General features: G+C 42.9%; 1 protein-coding gene across 6 annotated transcripts in view; it reads left to right on the top strand.

Moving 5' to 3' along the window:
• Positions 1-22,339, top strand: part of SETD2 (SET domain containing 2, histone lysine methyltransferase) — a 148,990-nt gene that overhangs the window by 18,532 nt on the left and 108,119 nt on the right. For 5 of the 6 annotated variants that reach the window (XR_004029763.1, XR_004029764.1, XR_004029765.1 and 2 more), the window contains exon 2: positions 20,842-20,857. Coding sequence is in view for 2 of the 6 variants with exons in the window: in XM_030811916.1 (XP_030667776.1) it covers positions 20,842-20,857 (16 nt within the window). In the remaining 4 variants the exon portion in view is untranslated. Of the gene's footprint in view, positions 1-19,032; positions 19,422-20,841; positions 20,858-22,339 lie in introns of those variants that run through there. The other variant, XM_030811917.1, reaches the window with a different exon arrangement.

The following is a 22,339-nucleotide window of genomic DNA, read 5'->3' on the forward strand; positions in this document are numbered from 1 at the left end:
ACCTGTAGTCCCAGCTCTTCAGGAGCCTGAGGTAGGAGGATCATTTGAATCTAGGAGTTCAAGGCTGCAGCGAGCTGGGATTGTTCTACTGTACTTGCTCCAGCCTGGGCAACAAAGCAAGACCCTGTCTCTTAAAAACAAAAACAAAACACAGGCATACAACACAGTTTATTCCATGTCCCAAAATTATTAAAAAATATTGTGTAAAATTACCTTCAGGCCATGTGTATAAGGGGTATATGAAACATAAATTTGATGTGTAGACTTGGGTCCAAGATAATCTGGCCCCAAGGTATCTCGTGTATATGCAGATATTCCAGAATCTGAAAAAGTTGGACATAGTTACTGTCCCAAGTGTTTTCAATAAGGGTTACTCAACCTGCAGTTTTTTTTTGTTATTCTATTTATGTTTACACATTGTCAGTTTTGATTTTTTCAGTGTTCTCACCTCTGTAGATGTTGGCATGAAAACCAGCTGCGTACTTTGACTTTTGGATATAATATTGTCTACTATTTAATTCCAAGCCATATTCTGTTATTTTTAAAATATTTATTTATTGTTTGTTTGATTGATTGATTGATTGTTTTTGAGACAGTCTCACTTGTCGCCCAGGCTGGAGTGCAGTGGTGTGATCTCAGCTCACTGCAGCCTCAGCCTCCTGGGTTCAAGCGATTCTCGTACCTCAGCCTCCTGAGTGGCTGGGATCACAGGTGTGTGCCCAGCTAATTTTTGTATTTTTTGTAGACATAGGGTTTTAACCACATTGGCATGAACTACTGGCCTCAAGTGATCCACCCGCCTTGACCTCCCAAAGTGCTGGGATTGCAGTTGTGAGCTACCGTGCCTGGCCTTATTTCTTTTTCTGGACTTATTTTTTATTTTTTTTTTGAGACGGAGTCTCGCTCTGTCACTAGGCTGGAGTGGAGTCTCGCTCTGTCACCAGGCTGGAGTGCAGTGGCGTGATCTCGGCTCACTGCAACCTCCGACTCCCTGGTTCAAGCGATTCTCCTGCCTCAGTCTCCCGAGTGGCTGAGACTGGGACTATAGGCATGCACCACCACGCCTAGCTAATTTTTGTATTTTTAGCAGAGACGGGGTTTCACCATGTTGGCCAGGATGGTCTCGATCTCTTGACCTCGTGATTTGCCTGCCTTGGCCTCCCAAAGTGCTGGGATTACAGGCATGAGCCACCACACCCGGCCGGACTTATTTATTTTTATAATTTTTTTAGAGACAGGGTCTCACAGTGTTGCCCAGGCTGGTCTTGAACTCCTGGGGCTCAAGTGATCCTCCCGCCTTGGCCTCCCAAAATGTTGGGATTATAGGTGTGAGTCACTGCACCTGGCTTCTGATATTTTGCCCTGTGTTGTTTCTGTGAGGTGTACATTTACTTTGTCAGCTTGGAGTAGTTCTTTGTCATAGAGCATAAGATTTGGCCTCCTCAAGTGAGCTGTTTATAGCACTTAAGTTTTGTCTCTGATTAAGTGGCTAGAAACTTGACAGCTAGAGCTGTGGGACAACTGCATTTTCTTAAGTTCTGGTGTAATGTGGCCGGGCGCGGTGGCTCATGCCTGTAATCCCAGCACTTTGGGAGGCCGAGGCGGGCAGATCACGAGGTCAGGAGATCGAGACCATCCTGGCTAACATGGTGAAACCCCGTCTCTACTAAAAGTACAAAAAATTAGCCGAGTGTGGTGGTGGGTGCCTGTAGTCCCAGCTACTCGGGAGGCTGAGGCAGGAGAATGGCGTGAACCCGGGAGGTGGTAATGTAACTTGACATTTGAGATATAAAACCAATGGGATAAAGTTCTGATAAAAGTTTGTTTTATAGATCAACTAGTTTTATTATATGAATATACAGTTATATACTGTTAGTGTTTAATAATGAGCAACTTAACAGAAATTAAAAAGATCAGTAGACTAGATAGCAATTCTAATCTGCAAAATGATGTTCAAAAATACTCTTATTTTTCTGTTTACCTTAAGAGCACAGAAGATAACTTTTGCAGAAAATGAAAATTTAGCACTGTAGTGCCTTATCCTAAAAGATTACAGATAGGTGGAAAGTGGATTTAAATATTCGGAATATTACTATTTCTCTCCTTCTTGAACACAGAACAATTTTATGTCTAATTTTGTTAAGGTTTTTAAGTTTTTTTGTTTTGTTTTTTGAGATGGGGTCTTGCTCTGTTGCTCAGGGTGGAATGCAGTGGTGAGATTGTAGCTTACTGCATCCTTGACGTCCTGCGCTCAAGCAGTGGTCCTGTCTCATCCTGCTGAGTACCTGGGACTACAGGCATGCACCACCACACCTGGCTAATTTTTAAATTTTTTTGTAGAAATGGGCTCTCACTATGTTGCCCAGACTAGTCTTGAGCTCCTTGGGCTCAAGTGATCCTCCTGCATCAGCCTCCCAAAGTGCTGGGATTACAGGTGTGACCTACCATGCCCAGCCCCAACTTTCATTTTTCCATTTTGAAAATAATAAGCCAATGAGCCAGGCGTGGTGGCTCATGCCTGTAATCCCAGCACTTTGGGAGGCTGAGGTGGGGCAGATCACCTGAGGTCAGGAGTTCAAGACCAGCCTGGCCAACATGGTGAAACCCCGTCTCTGCTAAAAATACAAAAAATCAGTTGCGTGGTGGCAGGCTCCTGTAATCCCAGCTACTCAGAAGGCTGAGGCAGGAGAATTGCTTGAACCCAGGAGGTGGAGGTTGCAGTGAGCGAGATTGCGCCATTGCACTCCAGCCTGGCCGACAAGAGCAAAACTCCATCTCAAAAAAAAAAAAAAAAGACAATGTATATATGGTATTCCCCTTCCCCACCTCTCCCCACCACAAAGCCACAAAGTAGCATACTAAATTTACTGTTTTGTTTCTTGATTTTTTTCCTTAACAGTACATTCCGGAGCAGTATACAGGGATCTTCATTATGACCTTTTATTTTAATTTAATTAATTAACTTAGAGTTAGATTCTTGCTCTGTCACCCAGGCTGGAGTGCAGTGGCACCATGTCATCTCACTGCACCGTTGGCCTCTGGGGCTCAAGCAGTCTTCTTACCTCAGCCTCCCAAGTAGCTGGGACTACAGGCGCACACCATTACACCTGGCTAATTTTGCTTATTTTTTGTAGAGGCGAGGTCTTACTATGTTGCTCAGGATGGTCTTGAACTCCTAGCCTCAAACAACCCTACTGCCTCAGCCTCGCAAAGTGCTGGGATTACAGATGGGGGAGCTACCACGTCCAGCCCATTATTATGATCTTTTAGATCAAAGTTCGTAATTAGAACTTTTTGGAGCTGCATACTACCACACATTGAACGGATGTACCAGGGTTATTCAGTCACTGTTACAACCTTTTACTAGCACACAGATAGCCTTTTGCAGTTTATTTTAACCTTTTTCTGTATGAAATTATAGATAGTGGTGCATTCAGTGCATTGTAGTTCACAATCATCCTACATTATCATTTGGCTTTGCCTTGTAAGAATATGTGTTTCACGTGTTTTTCTTAAGGTATGGATAGCTTTTACCCTACTTGTAGTTGTGTTAGTTGACTTGAAACCTTTTCCTTCTATACCTCAAACATTAATTATAATGAAAAAAAAAGCTTAAACTCTTTACCAAAACCAGAACATAAACGATGGCTATTTTTATTGCATTTAAGCTTTTGTTCCATAAGAGTACTGAATTGTTTTTTAATGTGTTTTGATTTTGGTCGGGTGGTAACATGCTAGAAACTTTTTAAATTGTTGTACTTGCTATGTTACTAAAATAGAAAGCAGCCCACACATATTTTTTATTTTTTCTTTATAACAAAAGAAAACTTGTGAAACATGAAATAATAAAATTATTTTCAGAAGCATTTTTAGTATTAACATGAAAGTAAGCAGTTATTTATGATGGAAAGAGATCTGAAATATGTATAAAAAGAGAGACCATGTCTTTCTCATGTCTTTCCATTTAATCACATCACAGGTTTTATTTTCGTGTTTTTATTTAGAAGGTGGGTTTTTCAGAGCTAATTTGCACGAAAGGCTGTAACTTGAAAGAGCTGTTTTTGTATTCTCATTTAATGTGGTTAAGCAAGAGTAGGACAGGAAGGCTGATATAAGTACTTAGTCTGGTACAATACAGGATAGGTACAGTTTAAACATTAACCAACCGGGTGCGGTGGCTCACACTTGTAATCCCAGCACTTTGGGAGGCTGCGGCAGGCAGATCGCTTGAGCCCAGGAGTTTGAGACCATCCTGGGCAACATGGTGAAACCCCGTCCCTACTAAAAATTCAAAAATTAGCCAGGCATGGTGGTGTGTGCCTATAATCCTAGCTACGTGGGAGGCTGAGGTGGGAGGATCACTAGAATGGGGCGAGGGTGGGGGGTGTGAGGTTGCAGTGAACCAAGATCATGCCACTGCACTCCAGCCTGGGTGAGGGCAGTGAGATCCTGTCTCACAAAAAAACAATATTAACCAAGAGAGCTTAGAGTCTACAGTCTAATTATAATAGTCTAATTGTAACAAGCCATCTCCCTCAGAAACCTATCTCATATCTTTCTTCGTATTCGATACTTAGAATTTTTAATTTTAATTTTTTTTTTTTTTATTTGAGACAGTCTTGCCCTGTCACCCAGGCTGGAGTGCAATGGCGCAATCTCAGTTCACTACAACCTCCACCCCACTGGGATTCAAGTAATTCTTGTGCCTCAGCCTCCCGAGTAGCCGGGATTATAGGTGACTGCCACCATGCCTGGCTAATTTTTGTATTTTTAGTAGAGACAGGGTTTCACCATGTTGGCCAGGCTGGTCTTGAACTCCTGACCTCAAGTGATCCATCCACCTTGGCCTCCCAAAGTGCTGAGATTACAGGCGTGAGCCACCGCACCCGGCCAGTCAACTCTTTCTGTGTGATTCATTGGCTTGTACTAAAGATGAATTTCAGCATTTATGCATATTTATCTTTTGAGGCTTATTTGGTATTGGGGGTTTTCCTCTCTCACTTTTTGCTAATGAGGAAAACAAATGGATAATTGAAAAGATTAACTCAGAGTAATGAATAAAATTACTGGAATTCAATTGAATACAATAATCTTCAACACTGGGCTCTAAAATGTTCAGGTTAGGTCACCCGACGTTCCAACTTACGGGTTTTGGAAAAAGCAGATGGCTTTAACAGGTGAATATCATACACTTTACGTAGGTATTCTTGTGTATCTATTTGGCAGACAAGTAGAGAAACATTTCCGGCATAAATACAATTGTTAACATTTGGGATTATAGTCTTAACCTTTCCTCACTGATTAGAATTCTGTAGTGACACATTTGAAATTAGCTTTGTTAACAAAGTCACTTCTCGTTAGAAGTGACTTTTTTAAAGAAAATAAGTTAGCTTTACTCACTTGTGTAGTAATTCCACATTAAAAGAAAGTTTCAGCTATTTTTGGGGTGTAAGAATAGTTGGTAAGTATGAACAAGTTATTTTTTTCTAGATTTAGTCGGTATACATTGATCAGTAGGATTCTCTGTATGTTTCTGAGATACTATACCAGTTGAAGATGTGGACTTAAACAAGTGAGAAGGAGTGCTTGTATATCAAGTCTACTCACGCTAGTTCAGGTTAGCATACTTATTCCAAAGTGCTTTACCTGAAATTTCAATGTCTTTGATAAAGTAGTGTATCACTCATAGCTTTATTGACCACATAAATAACATATATTTTTCATCAGTGTTTTTTTTTTTAATTCACTTGTCTTCACGTGTCCTTGTTCTTAGATGAGAATGCGGCAAATTTCATAAATTTTATGGCCTATATATCTTGCTTTTTCTACCTCTCAGTTTCGAGATGTTTCCTCTCTCTTTTCCTTTAAGAATTGCTTGAAGTGAGGAAGCTAAAAACTAGTACAGTTGTTAAGGAGTTTCTTTGATTCAAAAAGTAACGAGAACATATGATAGGAACGGGAATGTTAGGCCCAGGGGAGATTATATAATAAGGACAAGATGTTGCCTTTATCTCTTTGAAATTTAAACTCTATATGGGGAGAGAAGAACAATAAATACAAGTCAAGGCTGTATGTAATTGTCAGATTTTAAAGTATATGCTGTAGGAGTTGAGTTTAGTAGTAATATCTGGAAAGGTAAGAAAAGGATAGGAAAAGGCATAATAGTGCTGAGTACCTAGTAGACATGCAGATAATTGTCAAAGGAAGGAAAGGCTTTAATGGTCCCTGAGTGGATTAAGGTAGATATGGGGGTGATGTGGTATGTGTGTGGTGTGGAGGCTGAGAGGGAGGAAGGTGGTGAAACGAGCAATATGAAAAATAATTTGAGAGCTTGGGCAAGATAAGTGAGCCCCTGTCTCTATAAAAAGTTAAAAAAATTTAGCCAGCTGAGGAGACTTGGGAGGGAGGATCGCTTGAACCCAGGAGTTTGAGGCTGCAATGAGCTATGATTGTGCCACTACACTCCAGCCTAGACTCTGGGTGACAGTGGGTAACAGAGCAAGACCCTGTCAAAAAAAGAAAAGAAAGAAAGAAAGACGTTGAACAAGACTGATCTAGAACTTAAAAGAGACCACCATAGCTATTGAGATTCCTTCTGGGGAGTAGTGTAAAAGCAGCTTAACTAGGTAGGAAAATGATAATCCCAGCAATTTGAGAGGCCGAGGTGGGCAGATCACTTGAGACCAGGAATTTGAGACCAGCCTGGCCAACGTGGTGAAACCCCGTCTCTACTAAAAATACAAAAATTAACCAGGCTTGGCTGGGCGCGGTGGCTCACGCCTGTAATCCCAGCACTTTGGGAGGCCAAGGTGGGTGAATCACCAGAGTTTGGGTGTTCAAGACCAGCCTGACCAACATGGAGAAACCTCATCTCTACTAAATATACAAAATTAGCCGGGCTTGATGGTACATGCCTGTAATCCCAGCTAATCAGGAGGCTGAGGCAGGAGAATCACTTGAACCTGGGAGGCAGAGGTTGTGGTGAGCCGAGATCGCGCCATTGCACTTCAACCTGGGCAACAAGAGTGAAATTTCATCTCAAAATATAATAATAATAATAATAATAATAATAATTAGCCAGGCATGGTGGCTAACACCTGTAATCCCAGCTACATGGGAGGCTGAGGCAGGAGATTTGCTTGAACCTAGGAGGTGGAGGTTGCAGTGAGCTGAGATCGTGCCACTGTACTCCAGCCTGGGCGACAGAGTGAGACTTGGTTTCAAAAAAAAAAAGAAAGTGGGCCGGGCGCGGCGGCTCATGCCTGTAATCCCAGCACTTTGGGAGGCCGAGGCAGGTGGATCACGAGGTCAGGAGATCGAGACCATCCTGGCTAACATGGTGAAACCCCGTCTCTACTAAAAAAATACAAAAAATTAGCTGGGCGTGGTGGCGGGCGCCTGTAATCCCAGCTACTCCGGAGGCTGAGGCAGGAGAATAGCGTGAACCCGGGAGACGGAGCTTGCAGTGAGCCGAGATCGCGCCACTGCACTCCAGCCTGGGCGACAGAGTGAGACTCCGTCTCAAAAAAAAAAAAGAGAAAAAAGAAAGTGATAATACTGTAATCCCAGTACTTTGGGAGACTGAGGCGGGTGGATCACCGGAGGTCAGGAGTTCGAGACCAGCCTGGTCAACTTGGCAAAACCCCATCTCTACTAAAAATAAATAAAATTAGCTGGGCGTGGTGGTGGGTGCCTGTAATCTCAGTTACTTGGGAGAATGAGGCAGGAGAATTGCTTGAACCTGGGAAGCAGAGGTTGCAGTGAGCCAATATCGCATTATTGCACTCCAGCCTGGGCAACAGCAAGGTTCTGTCTCAGAAAAAAAAAAGTGATTATAATGTCAAATATTTATTGAGTGTTCCCTGTCTTCTAAGTGGTGCTTTTGGCAGTTAAATGCAGCTGTAAACAAGATAAAACCAAATCTCTGTCCTAAAGAAGCTTGTATTTGGCCGGGCGCGGTGGCTCACGCCTGTAATCCCAGCACTTTGGGTGGCTGAGGTGGGTGGATCACAAGGTCAAGAGATCGAGACCATCCCGGCCTACATGGTGAAACCCCGTCTCTACTAAAAATACAAAAATTAGCTGGGTGTGGTGGTCCCAGCTACTCGGGAGGCTGAGGCAGGAGAATCGCTTGAACCCAGGAAGCAGAGTTCGCAGTGAGTCGAGATCATGCCACTGCAATCCAGCCTGGTGACAGAGTGAGACCCCATCTCAAAAAAAAAAATAATACTAATAATAATAAGTGCTAGGAATAAAATAAGGTACTATAATATAGAATGATGGGAGAATCTCAAAGGAAATAACATTTGAGGTGTCATCTTTTTTAAAAAATTATTTTAGATTCAAGGGGTACATGTGCATGTTTGTTACATGTGTATGTTGCATGTTGGTGGGGACTGGGCTTCTAGTGTGCCCATTACCCAAATAGTAGTGAACATTGTACTCACTAGGTAATCTTTTTTTTTTTTTTTTTTAGATGGATTCTCGCTCTGTTGCCCAGGCTGGAGTGCAGTGGCGTCATCTCGGCTCACTGCAACCTCTGCCTCCCGGGTTCAAGTGATTCTTCTGCCTCAGCCTCCCAAGTAGGTGGGATTACAGGCACCGGCCATCATGCCCAGCTAATTTTTGTATTTTTGGTAGAGACAGGGTTTTGGCATGTTGGCCAGGCTGGTCTGGAGCTCCTGACCTCAGGTGATCCACCTATCTTGGCCTCCCAAAGTGCTGGGATTACAAGCGTGAGCCACAGCACCCGGCCCCCGTTAGGTAATTTTTCAACCCACTGCCCTATCTTTTGGAGCCCCAAGTGTTAATTATTTCCTTCTTTATGTCCATGTGTACCCATTGTTTAGCTCCCACTTACAAGTGAGAACATTTAGTATTTGGTCTTTTGTTTCTGAGTTAGTTCACTAAGGATAATGGCCTCCAGCTCCATACATGCTGCTGCAAAGGACATGATTTCATTCATTTTTATGGCTGTGTGAGGTGTCATTTTATTATCGAGAAGCAGCAGTCTGGTGAAGATCTGGAGGGAATGGTATTCCAAGAAGGAACAGCAGGCGAAAGGGCTTTGAGCCAGAAATTATCTTGGAATGTATGAGGGACAGAGAGAAGGCTAATGTGGCTAAAACCTAGAGAATGAGGAGGAGGGACTATGGAAAGAGGTAAGGTCAGAAAGAGGATAAGCAGGTATGTGGAGTGGGCTGTGAGTGGAGAGAGAAAAATTAAGGACAAATGAGGCTTTGATCTGAGCAATTGGGTAGATGGTAGTATTACTGTCATAGGAACGACTTGGGGGAGGACTGAATTAGGTATATGGGATAATCGTCATCAGTTCAATTTTGACCATGCTATATTTGAGATAAATAGGAGGTATCCAAGTAGTACCCAAAAAGGAAGTCCCTGTTAGCTGGATGGGTGGGAGGAGCCAACAAATGAGATTAAGGAGGAGTAGCAGTGAGGAGGGGAGGAAAAACTGAAGAATGTGGTTTGTGAAAGCCTAGGAAAGAAATTGGTCACTAGCTTTAAGATGCTGTTCTAGTAACTTATTAAAAGCTGTTTGGCTAATGAGAATGAATAGAGAGGAGAGAGAGAGAGACTGATGATAGAGGAGAGGAAATAAGTAGAAAATGGAAGTCCTTGAGGCAAGAGGATAGGACACTGAGCAAAGTGGTGAGATCATCAATTGAGAGTGGTCATGGAGATCATGGTGATAGAGATTTGGGGTAGGGGAATGTGTGAAATAGGCATCTGGGAGAGTAAGGGAACAGAGTGGCACAAGCCATAGAGTTAGTAAATGGCAGGGATAGGATTCTGACCTAGGTATCAAAGTTTGATTTTTTTTCTGTATTAAATTGCCACCCCTAGGCCAGGCATGCCTGTACTGGCTCATGCCTGTAATCCCAACACTTGGGAGGCCAAGGCGGACAGATTGTTTGAGCTTAGGAGTTCTGAGACCAGCCTGGGCAACATGGTGAAACCCTGTCTCTACAAAAAATATAAAAATTAGCTGGACATAAGTGGCGTGTGTCTCTAGTCCCAGCTACTCAGGAGGCTGAAGTGGGAGGATAGCTTGAGCCCGGGAGGCAGAGGTTGCAGTGAGCCAAGATTGTGCCACTGCCTCCAGCCTGGGTGACAGCCAGGTCCTGTCTCAAATTTAAAAAGCCACCCTAACAAGCAAAGTAATAAATACTAAAGGTGTGTTTTCATAGAGAATCAGAAAAATTGAGACCAGGTGAGCCCAAAAGTGAAGCTTAAAAGAAAGCACCTTACTAGGCTTTTCTACTCATGGCAATTATTATTTGTTACCTTGTATTATAGTTATTTGATGTACCTCTGTGCCATGTTACTTCAAGAAAGTATAAAATTCCTGGTGGGGTAGAGACTGTGAACTGACATTTTGCCTTTACAGACCTAGCACTGCTTTTACAAGGTGGATTCTTAAATAATTATTGAACAAATAGCCTCTGATTGATATGAGAAGTGATACTTATAGTTAAGTGTTGCCTTTCTAAAATGTCATTCAGGCCGGATGCGGTGGCTTACACCTGTAATCCCAGCACTTTGAGAGACCGAGGTGGGTTGATCACTAGAGGTCAGGAATTCGAGACCAGCCTGGCCAACATGGTGAAACCCTGTCTCTACTAAAAATACAAAAATCAGCCATGCGTGGTGGCACATGCCTGTAATCCCAGCTACTCCAGTGGCTGAGGGAGGAGAATCACTTGAACTCGGGAGGCGGAGATTGCAGTGAGCCAAGATCGTGCCACTGCACTCCAGTCTAGGCACCAGAGTGAGACTCTGTCTCAAAAAAAGTCATTGAGCGGCCGGGCGCGGTGGCTCACACTTGTAATCCCAGCACTTTGGGAGGCCAAGGCGGGCGGATCACGAGGTCAGGAGATCGAGACCACGGTGAAACCCCGTCTCTACTAAAAATACAAAAAATTAGCCGGGTGTGGTGGCGGGCGCCTGTAGTCCCAGCTACTCGGAGAGGCTGAGGCAGGAGAATGGCGTGAACCCGGGAGGCGGGGCTTGCAGTGAGCCGAGATTGCGCCACTGCACTCCAGCCTGGGCGACAGAGCAAGACTCCGTCTCAAGAAAAAAAAAAAAGTCATTGAGCAGTGCATCAGCATGGTTGTGTGCTACTGAGATATGTTCTGATGCAGTTTTCACATTTGCCATAAGCCCAGGTCACTCTTGGTAGTTAGCTAGGACATCTATTCCCTACCAAAACTCTAGCCTACAGAAGGATTGGCTCAGTGTGAGGTTTGCAAATGTATATGACCATAGTCCAAGCAGAGAGCTAGGTAGATGTGACCTTTTGTGATAAAAGTTTTAATTTTAAAGACTTCTGCCTGATGCATATTTCTAGATCACTGAAGATTGGAGGAAGTTTAACTCTTGAATATGTAACGCCATAGGTGCTTAAATGTGTAAATGTCAAAACATGCATGACTTTAACTCATTCATTCTAAACTTTTTCCCCCCACAACAGACGCTTCCACCTGTACTTGCTGGGAAGCAGATCAAGGATTTAGAAACCTAAAATTAAAACAAAACATGAGGTATAGTGTAGGATGGGGCAGCAGAAGCAGTGAAATTCCTCATTTCCTAATGATGAAGGTAATCACTTAGTAATTGAGAAGAGTTCCCTGCCAATATTTCTGTTTCTGTCTTGCTTTGGGCAGGGGACAACAAGCACCTTTCTTCTAGGAAGTTAAGGGTACTGCTATCCTACCTCTGAGCTAGAATATGTTAAAAGCAATATTATGAAATACTCTTTGGTTTGTAATTGGTGGCTTCCTTTCTTTTGTTATCAGTTTTCCTGTCTTTGAGTTTTCTCTTCACAATATCGTTACCCCTATAATCTCATACTCCAGAGTCTAGTTTTTATGTAGCTTATTTTTATCAGTGCTTACCAGAATATAAATTTAGGAAGATTTGAGGTAATGTTTTTCCAGCTGAGGCTCTAGGATTTCCGAGGGCCCACATACTCTTTTTTTTTTTTTGAGACAGGGTCTTGCTCTGTGGCCCAGACTGGAGTGCAGTGGCGTGTTGTTGGCTGACTGCAACCTCTGCCTCCCGGGTTCAAGCGATTCTCATGCCTCAGCCTCCTGAGTAGCTGAGATTACAGGCATGTGCCACCACGCCTGGCTAATTTTTGTATTTTTAGTAGAGATGGGGTTTCACCATGTTGGCCAGGCTGGTCTCCAACACCTGGACTCATGTGATCTGCCTGCCACGACCTCCCAAAGTGAGCCACCACGCCTGGCCCACATATTCTTAAGGGTTGGGGATTCTGTGAGAATTTTTAACAGCTTTTCATATTTGATTATCTTTAAGTTTAAAAAATAATTGCAGAATGGTTTAAAAAATAGAGATTTCCACTGGGTACAGTTGCTCATGCCTGTAATCCCAGCACTTTGGGAGGCTAAGGCGGGAGGATCGTTTGAGCTCAGGAGTTCGAGACCAACCTGGACCACATAGACCCCTGTCTCTACAAAAAATATATATTAAAATATATTTTTTAAAACACAGAGATTTCCTGGCCGGGCGCGGTGGCTCAAGCCTGTAATCCCAGCACTTTGGGAGGCTGAGGCGGGCGGATCACGAGGTCAGGAGATCGAGACCATCCTGGCTAACACGGTGAAACCCCGTCTCTACTAAAAATACAAAAAAAAAAAAAGTTAGCCGGGCGTGTTGGCGGGCGCCTGTAGTCCCAGCTACTCGGGAGGCTGAGGCAGGAGAATGGCGTGAACCCGGGAGGCGGAGCTTGCAGTGAGCCGAGATGCGCCACTGCACTCCAGCCTGGGGGACAGAGCAAGACTCTGTCTCAAAAAAACAAAAAAAAACACACAGAGATTTCCTATATACCCTTCACCCAGATTCCCGAGATAAGAACATTTTACCACATTTGTTTTGTCATTCTTTCTTTATAGACATGTATGTACACATCATTACTTTTTTCCTGGAATGCCGGAAATTTGCAGACACAATGCCTCTTTACTCCTATATCCTCAAATGCGTATTTCCTAAAAACAAGGTTACAATGATCAAATTCAGGAAATTAATATTGATACAATATTATTTTCTAACCTACAGACCTTAAAAATTATTTTGACAAGTTTTAAGTTTAAAATTCTCTGCAATGACAGTTTTCAAATGAAATAAATTTTAATAGGCTAATTTTTGTTTTCTGTTAGAATTCTTGAACTGTGATCTATTCTTATATGTCTGACAGTTTTTTTCTTTAAATGAGGCCTATACTACACTCAAGTGTAAGAAACACTGTATTTTAGTTTTAGTAAGAAATCTTTAGGTAAGAGTGAATTTTTGAAGTCTTTGCTTATTAAAATCAAGATAAAGTAAAAAGCTATTTCTGATTTGTAGTTACGAAATTCAGTAGAAGGTCTGGAGTGAGACCTAGGACCTCACTTTTGGCTGTCCACCTTGAGGACAGGAATACTCTTTGTCTTATCTTAATTAAGTTCTTATCCAAACTCTTAAACATTTTTGATGTCAAGGAACCTTAAGTATCCTGTACAGTGACACATCTAGTTTTGTTTTTGTTTGAGACAGAGTCTCCCTCTATCTTCTAGGCTGGAGTGCAGTGGCACAATCTCTGCTCACTGTAACTTCCACCTCCTGGGCTCAAGGGATCCTCCTGCCTCAGCCTCCCAAGTAGCTGAGACTATAGGCATGTACCACCACACCTGGCTAGTTTTTGTAGTTTTGTAGTAGACTTCGTCTCAAAAAATATTAGCCGGGTGCGGTGGCTCACACCTGTAGTCCCAGCTACTCAGGAGGCTGAGGCAGAAAAATCACTTGAGTTTGGAAGGTTGAGGCATCAGTGAGCCAAGATTGTGCCACTGGACTCCAGCCTGGAGGATAGAATGAGATCCTGTCTCAAAAAAAAAAAAAAAAAAAAAAAAAAAAATATGTGTATGTTCATATATGCACACAAAGTTTTCGAAATAAGAATATGCAAACTAGGCCAGGCACGGTGGCTCACGCCCGTAATCCCAGCACTTTGGGAGGCTGAGGTGGGCAGATCACGAGGTCAGGAGTTCAAGACCAGCCTGGCCAGCATGGTGAAACCCTGTCTCTACTAAAAATACAAACATAAGCTGAGCATGGTGGCTCGCGCCTGTAGTCCCAGCTACTCGCGAGGCTGAGGCAGGAGAATTGCTTGAACCCAGGAGGTGGAGGTTGCAGTGAGCCGAGATCACGCCACTATACTGCAGCCTGGGTGACAGAGCGAGAGTCCATCTCAAAAAATAAATAAAAAAAAAAGAATATGCAAACTTAACAATAGTTGCTCTGGGGAGAGTGATTTGTTTTTAGTTGTATATCTGTTTGTATTATAACATTTCCCCCAGCTACATATAGTACTTTTTCAAATAAAATTAATTTGGCCAGGCGCAGTGGCTCACGCCTGTAATCCCAGCACTTTGGGAGGCCGAGGCAGGTGGATCACGAGGTCAGGAGATTGAGACCATCCTGGCTAACACGGTGAAACCCCATCTCTACTAAAAATGCACAAAATTAGCCGGGCGTGGTGGTGGGTGCCTGTAGTCCCAGCTACTTGGGAGGCTGAGGCAGGAGAATGGTGTGAATCTGGGAGACGGAGCTTGCAGTGAGCCAAGATCGCGCCACTGCACTCCAGCCTGGGCGACAGAGCGAGACTCCTTCTCAAAAAAAAGAAAAAAATTAAAATGTACTAAAAGTGAACTAAAAACTGTCATTCTGTAACTTCTACTTGTTGGTCACAGTTCTGACTTTCAGAATTGCACAAAATAAGATTATTTCATCTTCTAAGCTTTCTGATAGTTTGAAATAAACCACTATGGTCCTGTAAATCTTTTTTCTTCTAAGGTAGATAAAAATACTTCTATTTAGCTTTAACCATTTCTTGTGTGACATGATATCCAGAATAGATTTCTTTACTATCCAACTTGTTTATATTTATTAATGCACTTGATAGGGCCAAATTGCTCTCGTTTATTGGGCTTCCCTTTGTAAACCTTACTTCTAATGTCCTAGCCTGAGAGATTGGTTGGTTGGTTTTTTTTAAGTCATGTCATTCTTTGGTTTCTTGAGCTTGCCATGACAAACTCTTAACTAAGTCTTTTTCGATATATACCATGTGACCTAATAGAGATTTATCTTCATGTTGATATGGATTCTTTAAATATAATTCCATCAGCAAGCTGCAGATTTGCCCACTTTACTATTTTTTTTTTACAGATAACTGGCTAACATTCTTTTTTTTTCTCTGTAGTATTTTGAAAGAAGAAATATGCTATTCTAGCATGATCTCATCCTGTGAAGTTAAATACTTGTTTTCACATGCCTCCTTATTTTTTATGGTAGGGAGTACAGGAGGTTTAATACTCTTAACTTCTTGTTTCTATACCCTTGTTTCGTCAACCTTTCTTCAAAAACTCTCTTCTTTGCTCCTGATATTATTTACCAAAACAAGTGTTCTTATGTTAAAAACATTTGTAGCTAATTCTTGCTGTTAATTGTGGTCTCCCAATTGTATTAATTTCTTCAAAAAGGTCCTGCCCTCTTATTGCTGCAGCAATCTACTCTTCCTGGCCATACCTAGGTCTCCTACCTAAGAAGACTCTCCTGGAAATGTACTTCAACTCTAAAATAATACTCTCACCATAATTTCCAGTTCTTCCACCTTATTGACCCTTCTACCTCTCTTCCTGGTTTCCACCAAATCCACTCTTTGAAGCCCCGAATATCTTGTCCCTACCCTGTTGAGTTTATCAGCTTCCTTCAGATTTCACTCCCTGTCTATTATCTAGGGATCTTTAGGTCAGTTATTTTAATATTTTTGAGAAATCAGTTCTCTCAACTTCTTGCCTTCTACCCCTCTTGTCCCGCCAATCTTGCTGGATTAATTCACTAGTTGTTGCCTCTGATGGCTTAGTCCCTTCAACAAAAATAGAATAAGTATGCTAATGAGCTCAATTATAAATTGGTAATGTCCAACTTTGGGCAGCAACATTGAGGATTACAGTCTACTTCCATTTCTGTTGCCTAACGCTTGAATTTTCTTTGTCTTTTACCCTGTCTCTTCCCCCAGCTTTCAACTAATTATGTCAGAAAAGTAGAGACCAATTTTTTCTTTTTTTCTCTTTTTTTATTAAATTTTTTTTCTTTTGCACACAAAACAATAAACATTTTCTAAAAATACATACAAACAAAAAGATGCATATCAAACATATTAGGAAGGTTGCACATGGGAAGACGGGGAATAGAAATGGGGGGTGGGAATTAAAGAAAATAAATAAGAGAGGGACTTTGTATGGATCAATGATAATAACTCAATCCTCTATTTGACAAAGAAGAAGGAGAAGGAAGAGGAAGAAAAAGAAAGTGGGATATAGGATCAGAAAGGGAGGAAAATAGAAAAAATTAGAGTATGACTCCAGGTTAGACCTGTTTTGTTGTTGCTGGGTTGGTTGGTTGGTTTGTCTGTTGTATTTTTCATATGTTTCGCCATGTTGGCCAGGCTGGTCTCGAACTCCTAGGCTCAAGTGATCAACCCGCCCCGGCCTCCTAGAGTGCTGGGACTACAGGCGTGAGCCACCACGTCCAGCCCCCACATTGCGTCTGGCCTCCGTGGTAGACCTCTCAGACGGGGCGGCTGGGCAGAGACGCTCCCCACATCCCAGACGGGGCGGCCGGGCAGAGGCGCTCCTCACTTCCCAGACCGGGCAGCTGGGCAGAGGCGCTCCTCACATCCCAGACGATGGGCAGCCGGGCAGAGGCGCTCCTCACTTCTTCCCAGACGGGGTGGCCAGGCAGAGGCGCTCCTTACTTCTTTCCAGACAGGGTGGCTAGGCAGAGGTGCTCCTCACTTTTTCCCAGATGGGGCGGCCGGGCAGAGACGTTCCTCACTTCTTCCCAGATGGGGCGGCCGGGCAGAGGCGCTCCTCACTTTCCAGACGGGGCGGCCAGGCAGAGGCGCTCCTCACTTCCCAGACGGGGCGGCTGGGCAGAGGTGCTCCTCACATCCCAGACGGGGCGGCCGGGCAGAGGCGCTCCTCACTTCTTCCCAGACGGGGTGGCCGGGCAGAGGCGCTCCTCACTTCTTCCCAGACGATGGGTGGCCAGGCAGAGACGCTCCCCACCTCCCAGACGGGGTGGCGGCCGGGCAGAGGCTGCAATCCCAGCACCCTGGGAGGCCAAGGCAGGCGGCTGCGAGGCGGAGGCTGCAGCGAGCCAAGACCACGCCACTGCACTCCAGCCCGGGCAACACCGAGCACCGAGTGAGCGAGACTCCGTCTGCAGTCCCAGCACCTCGGGAGGCCGAGGCGGGCAGACCACTTGAGGTCAGGAGCTGGATGGAGACCAGTGTGGCCAACATGGCGAAACCGTGCCTCCAGCCAAAGGACAAAAACCAGGCAGGGGTGGAGGCGCGCGCCCGCAGTCCCAGGCAGGCCGCAGGCCGAAGCAGGAGAATCATGGGAGCCGGAGGCAGGGAGTCTGCAGCGAGCCGACTATAGTCCAGCCCGGGCCACAGAGGGAAAAAAAGAAAGAAAAAAAAAGAAAGAAGAGGAAGGAAGGAAGGCTGGCTCTTTATTCTTTTTTTGAGGTGGAGTCTCATTCTGTCGCCCAGGCTGGAGTGCAATGGTGTGATCTCACTGCAACCTCCGCCTCCTAGGTTCAAGCGATTCTCCTGCCTCAGCCTCCCAAGTAGCTGGGATTACAGGCACTTGCCATCATGCCTGGCTAATTTTTGTATTTTTGTAGAGATGGGGTTTCACCATGTTGGTCAGGCTGGTCTTGAACTCCTAACCTCAGGTGATCCACCCGCCTCGACCTCCCAAAGTGCTGGGATTACAGGCGTGAGCCACCGCGCCCAGCCTGTATCTCCTTCTCTTGAGATCACTTCCTCAATCTAATTTGGTGATTCCATACTTTTTATGTGATCTGAACAACTTGTCTGCTCACCAGCTCTATCATGAGGGAAGGAAGCAAGATACAGAATGGCTTGTAATGTTTTAAAAAGAAAAACAATGATCTCTGTTTAAAAACCACACCCAAGTGCATGCACAAACGAGTGCAGAAAGCTCTGTAGATCAAAGTTAACAGTAGTTGTCTCTGGAAAGTTGGATTGTGGACTTTTCCTTTTGCTTGTTTGTAATTTGATTTTTATCTATTAACACTAAATGCTTTTAATGATGAGAAAATTTCCCTCCAAATTTAATTGTGCTTATATTCTTTTATTATAAACATTTTATTTTATCAAGTTCTGAGAAATGTCATTTCTTATCTTTTCTTTTTTAAACACTTCCCCTCCTGTCTTGTCATTTCTGTCAAACAATTCTTTGATTTCTAAAATGGACCTTCATTATGCCCCCTTCCCTCCCAACTCCACAGATTTACAATATAACCTGAGCCTATTTTCATCATATTTTATCAGGATTATTCTTTCATCTGCCTGTCCAGAATAGAACTGCTGAGGCTTAAGAAAGTGTTCTGGTCACTTTTGTATTTCTAGCATTTCGTATGTGTGCGTACTATGCAGATAAGCCTGTGGTTGGACATCTCCTGGTACCTTCTGTCTTCTTGAAAAAATTTCAAATGGTACTAATTTAAATCAAATCGAATATACCATAGGTTCTAATATGCCATCGATTGTAAGAAAATGATTATTTTATGAACGTTGAGAAGTGAAAAAAATTTTCAGTTAAAACTATGATATCATTGATAGCATGCATCCTGTGGGCAAAATGTACATCATAGAATTGATGAAGTACAGTGGTGCTAACATCACATTTATGAGGTTTTTAGTGGTTTTGGAGTAGAAACAAATGGTTAATTTTGGCACTGCTTCAGATCTCATTCATGTATTATCAGCTTACTGCCCCCTCTCCCCCTGTCATTAACTTGGTTTTGTATGGCTACCACAGACACTGGTGAATGGAATGAATTATGATGAAGTTAGGCCTACATTTGGGGAAAAGGGCTTTGTATGTTTCCTTTCAGGAACATTGAAAACAGATTGTTGTATTCCAGTCTTGCCACATAGCCCAGTGAGTGACTAGCTGAAAATACAAATCTCGCTGTCATGTCCTTTTGTAGCTTCCTTTTCTCCAAGTAGACAGTCCCTCAGTATGCCTTGGTGTGCTAGTGTACACCAGACTTGTGGCTTTTGATTTCTGTTAGTCAGTGTGGTTACCTTTGTTAGAACATAACCCAGAGAGCTGCACACTGTGTTATGGAGCAGATGCACTGTAATGTGGAATAGTTTTGCCTTTGGAACTGTTGAACAGATACCAAAAACGATTGAGAAGCATTGATCCATAAGATGAAATATGATTCTTCTCATGAGAAACCTGACCACTGCCTCCTACTCCATGTTATTGTTGGCTTCTTTCTGCCTTATACCTTATATTCAGGTAATATTGAACTGTTTATAGATACTTTACACATATTATTCTATGTTATTTTGTGTGTGTGTGTGCGTGTGTGTGTGAGAGAGAGGCAGGTTTTCACTCAATTGCTCAGACTAGAGTGCAGTGGCATGATCTTGGCTTAGTGCAATTTCTGTCTCCCAGGCTCAAGCAATCCTCCCAACTTAGCCTTCCTTTTAAAAATTATTTTTCTTTTTTTTTTTTTTTTTTTTTTTTGAGACGGAGTTTTGTTCTTGTTGCCCAGGCTGGAGTGCAATGGCATGACCTTGGCTCACTGCAACCTCCACCTCTCGGGTTCAAGTGATTTTCAGCCTCCCGAGTAGCTGGGATTACAGGCACGCACCACCATGCTCGGCTAATTTTGTACTTTTAGTAGAGATGGGGTTTCACCATGTTGGCCAGGCTGGTCTCGAGCTCCTGACCTCAGGTGATCTGCCTGCCTCAGCCTCCCATAGTGCTGGGATTACAGGCGTGAGCCACTGCACCTGGCCTAAAAATTATTTTTAAGAGAGACGAGGTTTTGCTATGTTACCCAGGATGGTCTCGAACTCCTGAACTCAAGTGATCCTCCCAACTTAGCCTGTTAAAGTGTTGGGATTACAAGCATGGGCCACAATGCCCAGCCTTATTTTATGTGTTAATCTCCTACTCTGCCTGGGATCTTCTCACAAATGTATTCTTCAAAAACGAATCCTCTCTTAAGGAATTTTTTTTTTTTTAAAGACAGCCATCACCACAGCTGGAGTGCAGTGGTGTGATCATGGCTACCTGTAGCCTCGACCTCCTGGGCTCAGGTGATCATCCCACCTCAGCCTCCCAGGTAGCTGGGACTACAAGTGCACGCCACCATGCCTGGCTATTTTTTTGTATTTTGTATAGAGACAGGGTTTCACCATGTTGCCCAGTCTAGTGTTAATCTCCTGGCCTCAAGCCATCAGCCGGCCTCAGCCTCCCAAAGTGCTGGGATTACAGGTGTGAGCCACCACACCTGGGCAGGAAAAATTCTTTGCATTCCTATTTTCCCACTAAACTGAGTTGCTTTTCGTCCTCTTTGCTGCCTCACTATATATATTTCTATTTTTATATTTACTCCATTATGTTGGAATTACTTTTGTTACAAATTTCTTTTTTGTAACTTACAGGAAGCTGAGCTTTTTGAGGGCAGGGATGCTGCTTTATTCAAATTTGGTCTCCAGCACTTAGCATAGTATGTGGCACTATCTTGAGTAAATATTTGTTAAACTGTATGTAACTGAGTCTGAAGGAATGGACAATTCATATAGAATATACCTGTAGGTAGTAAGTATCCTAAGTTTTAATACAAATAACTATTATTTCAATCGTTTTTAAGTATTTATGATTTCTTTTTATTCTTTTGCATGTTTTCTTGGCTGAATGGAAATAGAGAAGAAGAAAACGAGGTAAGTATAATTTACGTAGCCATTCAGTGATTATGAGATGGACCACTAAACACGTTTTAGAAATTGGGTAAAAGCTGAAAACACTCAAAATGTAGCTATCATTTTGAATGTGAAATGAAGTAATAGTTTTTAATTTTGTTTTTAGAGCCATGGTAACATCCCAGTGAGGGATGTTGTGTATCTCAGAAAAATGATTTTTAAACTTTAGAGCTTCAAGAGATTTAGGAAAGGTAGAGAAAGTTGGAAGTTCTAAAAATATCTTTTACTTGTTTTTTATGTATGAGCTTCCATTTAAGATTTAACTTGAAAAGTGGATTCTGTTTCTTAAAAGTATTTGGCTCATGCCTGTAATCCCAGCACTTTGGGAAGCTGAGGCAGGTGGATCACTTGAGGTCAGGAGTTTGAGACCAGCCTGGCCAACATGGAGAAACCCTGTCTCTACTAAAAATAAGAAAATTAGCCAGACAAGGTGGCTTAGTCCCAGCTACTCAGGAGGCTGAGGCAGGAGAATTGCTTGAACTGGGGAGGAGGAGGTTGCAGTGAGCCAAGATGGTGCCCCTGCACTTCAGCTTGGGCAACAGAGCAAGACTCTGTCTCAAAAAAATAAAGTATTTGGAATTCACTGCTCCATGGTAATACATGTGAAAGTATTTACTTTCCAACTTGAATGACTACTATGTAATTTTGAAAACTGATTTCAGATTTTACTGTGTTGAAAGGGAAGTTATTCTCTTAAATAGCCAAAGTGGATTAAAGAACGTTAATTAGAAGAATTTTGCATATGGGAAGTATACCACCATCTTTAATTTAGGATTGAGTTTGTTGCTGTAGATTTTTCTGATGCTCTTTCTACAACCTACGTTATGCCTTGAACTTCCAAAGCTCACCATTTCCTTTGGTGATTTGGCAAACATGGAAGAAAAGTAGTCTTCTTAGGTTTATACTTTGTAACTGCTGCTCATACAGCAGTATTATTACCTGAGGGTGGGGGGCCCAGGCAGAGACAGTGATGTGTGCCAAGGCATAGTACTCTCCAGGAAGGCAGAAGGCCTGGTCCTCATTTGGTTACCTCGTCTGTAAAACAAGTAAGGTCGGAAGTTCCTCTATATCAGTGGTTTCCCAAACCTGGGACATTGATTAGAATTGCCTATGCAATGCTTGTTTTTTTTTGTTGTTGTTGTTTTGTTTTGTTTTGTTTTTTTTTTTTGAAAAAACCAAAAACCTCAAAACACCCTGAAAAACAAACCCTTTCCTCATCTTAGAGCTCAATAGCTCCAGTTGATATTTGATATTTCCTAGAGTCTGGATCATAGATGAGTATGTTATTTTTAATTTTTAAATTTTTAATTTTTTTGAGACAGCGTCTCGCTCTGTTGCCCAGGTTGGAGTTCTGTGGTGCCATCTTGGCTCCCTGCAACCTCTGCCTCCGGGGTTCCAGTGATTCTCCCACCTCAGCCTCCCAAGTAGCTGGGGTTACAGGCA

Source organism: Nomascus leucogenys, chromosome 4 (genome assembly GCF_006542625.1).
Source record: "Nomascus leucogenys isolate Asia chromosome 4, Asia_NLE_v1, whole genome shotgun sequence".
In the NCBI taxonomy this organism is placed as follows: domain Eukaryota; kingdom Metazoa; phylum Chordata; class Mammalia; order Primates; family Hylobatidae; genus Nomascus; species Nomascus leucogenys.